Here is an 8,364-nt window from a genome sequence, read left to right on the forward strand (position 1 = left end):
AAATAAATCACACACTGAGGGAACATCACAATATTGGAATTATTTGTATAGGGTTTTTCGATCAAACATTTTTGGGGTCGGTCAGGGGGTACTTGGCTGAGAAAATGTTTCAAAGGGGGTACATTACTGAAAAAAGTTTGAGAAGCACTGGCTTAGATGCCCTCACGAATGGCCCGATGTTGCTACGATCACAGCCGAATTTGAACATTTCCTTTATCGTGTGTCCATCGGGTGTCAATTTCGGGACAGTGTGACAGGGGCTTTAGGAGACTTATAAATCGTTGTCATTTTGCATTGTAACTGACAGGTGAAGGGTCTCACAATTGGGATTTCCACATCTAATGCAACCCATTGCATTATGGGATTCTAAGCAGAAAGTACATTTGCTCTTAAACTTGCGAGTAGATGTAGGGCCCTTATATGATGGGAGCAATTTAGGCACAACCAAAGAGTCACATTGGTCCTTTTTCTTTGAGTCAACCCTGGAGCCCCTGTGCTAAGCTAACGTTTTTCCATCAGTGTTAATTTTGACTAAATATGTTCAGAAACGTCCTTTTTTCAATGTCAATGACAAGACATCATCGAATTCCTTCAACACTGTGACTGTATCAACATGCTATATTGTTGAGGGAAAGATGAGACAAATAGTATTTAAAAGAGGGGACAACATTTATATCGTTATATACAGTCTATGCGTTCAACGCAGCACTTCTATGTCCTGCAGTCCCAATATGAGGACTACACTGTCAGCACCCAATGAAAACTGTTAGGAGGACTTACTCAAGTTAACAAAAACAGGGCTTGGAAGAAGGAAACTTGACTGAAATGTAAAATATAATTTGATGACTATAAAAAAATCAAATGTCAAGAGTTTACTTTGACTGAAACTCCTAAAACAGGTTAGTGTCTTTAACAAAATGAGACTAAAACGCACCAAATGCACAGCACTGAGACTCGACTAGGATGAGGTTGACTATATATGACAAGAACTAAGAATATTTAGCCAGGATGGAGACATAATAACTGTCAAAATTAGATTAACACACAGAGATGAAAAATTAATATCAACCTCCAATCAAACTTCTGGTCAACGAAACAACTGTGAAGAGTGACAGTACACGTGTAGGTAACAGTAATAGTTTTATAATTGTGAACCTGTTCACTACTCATTATTGAAAAAGTATTGTGTCACTAAAAACATTACTGCTATGGGACAATTACACAGATAATTTTGCTCTATTCATGTTCTAAAATTGAGATATTGCAATAAGCATCAATGGCAATTATTGAATCATCATTGAATTACTGCCATCATCCCTCCTTTGAAGTGCAAGCAAACAAAGAATAAAAAAAAGAACGGCTTTATGATGTTTTTTCGGGTTCCTTCATTTACCTCACAGCAAATTACCCAGGAGGAAATGGCCAGTGCAAGTGGATTGTGGGACTTTATTTGAATGTTTCCTGCAGTAAGTTATTCCTTTGTCCGGGCCGAGCTAATAGCAGGGAATGGGATTCAAATAGAGTCAAGCTGCCTCCTGAGATCCCTCAATCCACCGTTGCCATAAAAAGAGGTCTGAGGCCAGTCTAAATATTTGGTAGTCTTAGCAGGTTCATGTTAAAAGACACACACACACAAGCACGCACACACACACGGTGAATGCACAAGCAGTCCGAGGCTGTGAAGTTGAATGGCATAGCTCAAAGCCTTCCTCCCCCTATCCCTGCCTCTTTCTCTCTCTAAACCGCCAAACCATTCTCCCCCTTTCTCCAGCTCAGAGGAATTCATTAACTGCCTCTCCACAGAGACACTATGGAAATCAGGCAGCTACAAAGGCAGGGGAGAGAGGCAGAGAGAGAGAGAGAGAGAGAGAGAGAGAGAGAGAGAGAGAGAGAGAGAGAGAGAGAGAGGAGAGAGAGAGAGAGAGAGAGAGAGAGAGGGAGGGGTGGTGGTGGTGGTGGTGAATGGGGCTATATTATCCTATTAGATGGTGGATATGTCTCGTTTCCCTCCCCTGTCAAGAGAAAAACATTAATTTTAAGTGAGAAACGAGACAGAGAGAGAGAGAGAGAGAGAGAGAGAGAGAGAGAGGAGAGAGAAAGAGAGGGAGAGAGGGAGGGAGAAATTGTGAGGGTCTTTAACATTGCTCTTTTATCGAGCTGAAATGGAGAGTCCCCTGGCTCCATTTACCTTGGCAATGAGGATAGAGTCGCTCTCCATGAATGCCATTTAAAATGCCATGGAGATTAAGCATCCTCTCTCTCTCTCCCTTTTTGCTGTTTCTCTCTCACACACACACACACACACACATCAGCAGCAGAGGTGGCGGTGCTCGTCATAATATGTGTTTAGGAAAACAGCTTTGAGATTCATGAGTAAAGCCCTTTAGGTGCCAGCGAAGAGAACGGGAGAAAGAGACAGAGAGGACCATCACTTAGCCAGAGTGGGCTTTAAGCACTGTAATTAAATCATTAGATCCTCCACCCCCTCCCTCTTTTCCTCCCTCCCCTTCCTTTCCTCTCCTCTCCCTCTCCCTCTCTATCTATCTCTCAGCTCAGCCAAGCTCATCAGGGGCTCCAGTGTGAAATGATGAATCTGTATTTATGGGGATGGAGTAATTACACACTAACCTCTGAGGGAACCCAGGAGGGCCACAGGGCCACCAAGCAGGGCGCTGGGTGCTCAACCTCATTAGCACTGCCCCAATGCTGTGTGTGTGTGTGTGTGTGTGTGTGTGTGTGTGTGTGTGTGTGTGTGTGTGTGTGTGTGTGTGTGTGTGTGTGTGTGTGTGTGTGTGTTTCAAAGGAGCAGATTTAACAGTTAAGCCTGTCAATGAGGAGCCATCAATATGTATCCGCATCTTGGTGGTATAGAGGGAAGTATTGATATTAGTATAGATGTACGTGCTTCTAAATCTGCACCTTATCCAAATATATTGATTCATATTTATACATTATGTATACAATATTCTTCTGTCGTGTGAGTTTATTGAAGCCTCACACTTTACTCTTTGCACTTTAAGGTTGAATGCAAACTGCATTTCGCTGTACTCTGTGCAATGACAATAAAGTTGAATTTAATCTAATTAGTTGTTTTTGCATGTCAAATCTCAACTTTATACTTTTTTAAATGACCAGATATTCTCATCATTGGTGACTCTAGTCCTATAGGCTCAGCAGAATACAGTGAGTCCATTCTTCTCAACAGACATCTGTCATTTTCCACTCCACAGCTCCTGTGTGCTGCCTATCTCTGCTATCTCTTATCCTCGTCAATCTCTGTCATTACCTGCACTCTTTATCTTCGCTCTGAAAATATGCTCACACCGACTTCCGTCGATAATCACGGACATTCCTCTCGGATCTGGCCGACCATATCGATGCCTCCCGGCCCATCTGCTGGACAGAATGTCCCGGCATACCCTGCGGATCAGCTGTCAAAGCGTGGAAGGAAAATGACACCCAAAATATGCCAGTTCGTTTTTTGAAATATTTAAATAAGATAAGATAAAGATGAGATTATTGATCCGAGCAGCATAGATAAGACATTGCACATGAATCAGAGGTAAATAATAAATAAAAAAACAATAATAAATACATAACTCTTATTATTATTATTTTCATTATTAATATCATTAATATTAATATGAATTGTCTTCTACTATAACTGCTGGTGTATGTGCACAACAATACGGGGGGGGGGGGGGGGGAATAGTGTTGATTAAATAAAGTCATTCTAGCCACAAAAAGCTAATACACACCATGTACACACTTGCACACACTTCACAGGTTTTCCTCTCTGTATAGACACTGCAGAAATTAGATCACACACACCAACACTCACACACATACACACACACACGACCTAGGCTAACCAATGCACTAATCGCCTGCCCCGGGCATAGGAGGAGCTTGGTGCTTAAGTAGGCTGCCAATCAGTCAGTCAGCTCCACATCCAGAAGCTCCTGCGGCCAGATCCACGCATCACTCCGCACTCGAGGTGCCAAACTGCGGCTGTGATACAACTCCGGGTCGGTGGAAGTGTGGAAGCTTGACAGTTTCTTAAAAAGGGGGGACTCTGGTGATTTAGACGCCCCCTTCATCCACTTCTTTCTGGGGATTTTTTTGTGTCCTGCCTCTTGCTTCTTGCAGTTGTGTGACTTTGGCTTTGAGAGAGATTTACAGTATAAGCCGTTTTCCGGACCATGTCTTTCCCTCAGCTGGGATACCCCCAGTTTCTCAGTGCCTCCCATGAGATGTACGAGCGGCCAGCCTCTGCCCGGGAAGGAGGCACTGAAGGCGGCTTGAGCTCATCCGCAACCGCCGCGGCTGTCGGCTCCATGCTGGGGATGTACGGAAGTCCATGGGCGGCTCACAACTACAGTGCCTTCCTGCCGTACAGCGGAGCCTCAGACCTCGCCCTCATATCCCAGATGGTGAGAGTTCAGATCAGGTGTTAATGATGGACTATCACTGCTGTCTGTCCGGCTCAGCTCCTCTGTACTAATGCGCAATTACCAAGTAGTTAAAAGTGATTAAGATATGTAAATACAGCCATTCTTCTTTATTAGATATTTGTGGATTTTAGAATCGTTAATGAATAATACATGTTAAGTTTAAAGATCACATTAATATTTAATGAAATGCTTAATATGTGCAGTCTGCAGTATAAATGTGCTTTTATTGAAAATGTTGAACATATAACGTGTTTTTTTACAAAATAGAAATGCATCACAGTTAAGGTTAAACTTTGCAATCGTCAGTTTTGATTTGTGTGTGTAAATAAAACAATTGGGCAAATCCCTGGTAATTTACTGTAAGACAATGTTAATTAATTAGAAAAACACTATTAATATTTCCTAACTGTTATGTTCAGAGACGTTAGGAAATTAATTGTAATTCGTATCCGTTTGTTAAATCAAAACAAAAGTTGACATATTTTAAATGTCATTAAAAAACATAACCACTTTACGGCAACGTGTTAATTGTTATTGGCTGTATTCCTAATTCAATATTAATAATTCCCATAGGCTAAATATATAACCACTTGGGGGCAAATTGACATACAAAGTTTAAAAAAGTTGTATGCACACATTTTAATTCAAATGTTGATTAATTGTTTTACTCTTTTCACTTGAAGAGGAAATATTTTTAAAGTCACTCAACAAGTTGTCCCCCCACCCCTCTCCCATTAACATTTCAGGGCTCCCAGTATGAGCTGAAGGACAGCCAGGGCTCCCACCCGGCCTCTCTACCTGTCCACGCCGCTCAGGGCTTCTACCCATACGGCCAATACCCGTACGGGGACCCGTCGAGGGCCAAGACGGCCACCAGGGAGACCACCAGCACCCTGAAGGCCTGGCTGGGGGAGCACCAGAAGAACCCCTACCCCACAAAGGGAGAGAAGATAATGCTCGCCATCATCACCCGGATGACACTCACACAGGTGTGTGTAATGTTTGGAAAAATCAGTGTGACTCATTAGAGGCCCTGGATATTTCATGTGTTTCCAAACACAATAATATATTTGCTTGTTTTAAAAAAAGTTATATCATACGTCCTCTAATAGTTCATTAATCGACGTGTTATATTACTTAATATGATTATCCAGTTGCCAGAGGATATTTAAATAAAGTCATCCCGAGAGAGATAAATCTCCTGATATTTAATATCTCGTTTAATGATAATGACGAATTAGGGAAGCATAATGAGGCTTTTTTTACATATTTAATCAGTCCATAATTTGGGCCACGTATTGTCAAACTAAGAGTGCCTTTTACTCTGATTTATAATACGTGGACATTTTTTTCTTATCCCAGGTATCGACGTGGTTCGCTAACGCCCGCAGACGCCTGAAGAAGGAGAACAAGGTGACCTGGGGCCGCAGCGCAGAGGACAGGGACGGCCGCATCTTCAGCAGCGACAACGAGGACGATATCGGAAAGAACGGCAGCGACGACGAAGACGAAGAGGAAGAGATTGATTTGGAAACTGTCGACATCGAGAGACCCGAGGTGGAGCAGGGGAAGGGAGGAGAGGGGAAGGGAGGAGAGGGAGAGGAACAGGGGGAGGCGGGCCTGGCCGACAGAGAGCTGCAGGCCTCAGAGCCGAAGAGCTCCGAGAGCAGCAGGACGCTTTCAGTGGACGCGGACATTTCTCTCAACAGATCGCCTGTTGTCAAAGTTGTGGATCGTTCTCCCAGCAGACAGGAGTGCCAGAGACCCCCGCAGAGCAAACCCAAAATATGGTCCCTGGCTGAGACCGCCACGGCCCCGGACAGCTCTCACAGACCTTCCACCCATGCGCACCACCCGGCTTTGGCCTCCCCCGGACACCCGGCCTTACTCCCGGGTCATGGGATTTACACATGCCAGATTGGCAAACTTCACAACTGGGCCAACGCAGCTTTTCTGAACGCCAACTCTATTTTGAACATGAGGTCGCTCCTCGGAGGTTCGCCGGCCGGACACCTACCTCTCCACGGAGCGGTTCCCGTTGCGCGTCATGACACACGGCCTGCTGCGGCGACGGGGCCCGGAACTTCGGGGACGGAAGAGGACAGTGATGTGGAGTCGTCGGGGAGCTTCAGTCCAAAAATAGATGGTACGGAGTGCATTTGATTCTGCAAACCCTCTGAAAATATATGGAACTTAATAGGCCTCAACGTGACGCAAATATCAACACTTCTAAAGAACCAGAATTCCGTTATTAGTCCCATAGCGGGGAAATGTAGAGGTTTACAGAAGAAGTGGCCAAGCAGGTAGAAAAAACATGAAATAATAAAAAAGAAAAGCACTAGTAACATAATACAAATAAAGAGAATAAGTATGGCAAAAAAATTAGTAGCAGCCACAAATTGATCTTAAGAAAACCTAATAAATAGCATACAGAAGTATTGAGAGAGTTATAATATAACTCCAACTTGTTATTAAATTGATCTTATTCTTCTTTTTTTAAGAGAGTGACCACAGGCCCGATTCTCTGAAGTCCCCTTTCCAGCTGATCACTGACAGGTAACCATTTGAAATCAATTTGGCATCACGACATTATCAACTTCAATGTCTCTCCACATGTCCTGTGCTAAATGAACCCTAAAGCCGAGGTAAACACTGTTACACCTGACCAGGCAGAGCTCAGCACATAAATCATGTGATTGAGTCTCCACTTTAACGCCTCGTCAGGCAGCAGGCTAATATATCCTGCAGGGTTCCACCCCCCCACTCCCCCACCAATGCTGAGTTATCGCCACCTATGTCATTTAAATAATCTCCCTCCATTTATTCACGCCCCCTCAGTGAATGCAGCTAATGTATGTCAAAGAAAACGCTGAGAGCAACATCAGGGATGTAGTGGAGGGTGAAAAGACATAAAACAATTTACCTATAGTGGTTTCAATTTGCATAAATAAAGTTTAACATTGTCTTTAGAATTTAAAGTCATTAGAATTAAGACTTGTGTGTTATTTTGAATATTTAGGATACATTATATATAGAGAGAGATAGATAGACAGATATAACAATATTTAAAAGATTCAATAAGATACAAATATAATAAAATAAAAAGGAACACTAGCAGCAAGTACAAATTCACAAAAGGACATCAATCTCTAAATACTTCACAATTTAACGACAATATACAATCCCACTAAGTTAAAGACATAGAGAATTATACTACTGACACATATTGGCATGGACTATATACACTGATTTTCCACTATTATTTTATTAAATGATTGACCTCTGACCTTTCCTTCTTGATTCTCCCTCACTTCAGACCTCACCATGGGACAGCACAGCAGCGAGTTCTGACGACGACATTATGAGAAGATAAAGAAAGAAAAGAAAGGAATAATTTTATTTAACGGAGAACAGTTTAAATGAAGGCTATTTTTTGAACAGTGCGACCTGTTATAGTATTACTGTTTAGCTTCGACTTGCAAAAAGAGATGGTTGTTTTTTTTGTCACAGATTTGCTTGTATCTCTCTCTTCTGTCTGTCTTCGCCTCTTCTGTTGTGAATGGAAACCTTGAAATATTGTAAATACAGGATATGAATTTGTCTTTAAAGAATATATTTTTTGGGAACTAAATAAATGTCATTATAGTCATTTTATTATTGGAGAGTTAATTCCCTGGACCTGATGAGAAATTGTTCATGTTTTGTCAAAAATGTCTGGAAAACCAGGGGTACAACGAGGATTGTGTCCAAATGTTAGTGTATCATATATTTTAGAGTATGGAAGATTATTTTATAATTTCTTATAGTATATTATTTTATATGTCAGATATCAATTTAAATGTGCACTTTAGAATGAATCCTATCACGGCAATTCTCTTTTTTATAAGCTTTCCTCTAAGAAATGAAGTGT

The 8,364-nt window shown here is 42.0% G+C and overlaps 1 protein-coding gene across 2 annotated transcripts; it reads left to right on the top strand.

Moving 5' to 3' along the window:
• The first annotated feature begins 3,960 nt into the window (after nucleotides 1–3,960).
• irx1b (iroquois homeobox 1b) lies at nucleotides 3,961–8,108 on the top strand. 2 transcript variants are annotated; one of them, XM_034241071.1, is made up of 5 exons: nucleotides 3,961–4,433; nucleotides 5,201–5,443; nucleotides 5,817–6,600; nucleotides 6,956–7,010; nucleotides 7,771–8,108. In XM_034241071.1, the coding sequence occupies exons 1-5, from the start codon at nucleotides 4,203–4,205 to the stop codon at nucleotides 7,817–7,819; spliced, it is 1,362 nt and encodes a 453-aa protein (XP_034096962.1). In that variant the 5' UTR covers nucleotides 3,961–4,202; the 3' UTR covers nucleotides 7,820–8,108. The 2 variants fall into 2 exon arrangements, with proteins under 2 accessions (XP_034096962.1, XP_034096963.1); XM_034241072.1 differs by lacking the exon at nucleotides 6,956–7,010.
• The last annotated feature ends 256 nt before the right edge of the window (nucleotides 8,109–8,364 follow it).

Source organism: Gymnodraco acuticeps, unplaced genomic scaffold, assembly GCF_902827175.1.
Source record: "Gymnodraco acuticeps unplaced genomic scaffold, fGymAcu1.1, whole genome shotgun sequence".
NCBI classification, from domain to species: domain Eukaryota; kingdom Metazoa; phylum Chordata; class Actinopteri; order Perciformes; family Bathydraconidae; genus Gymnodraco; species Gymnodraco acuticeps.

Coding starts and splice junctions, on each gene's coding strand:
- irx1b (XM_034241071.1), top strand. CDS start 4,203: ATGTCTTTCCCTCAGCTGGGATACCCCCAGTTTCTCAGTGCCTCCCAT. Junction 5,444..5,816: donor CCCGGATGACACTCACACAG/GTGTGTGTAATG, acceptor TTCTTATCCCAG/GTATCGACGTGGTTCGCTAA. Junction 7,011..7,770: donor TTCCAGCTGATCACTGACAG/GTAACCATTTGA, acceptor CCCTCACTTCAG/ACCTCACCATGGGACAGCAC.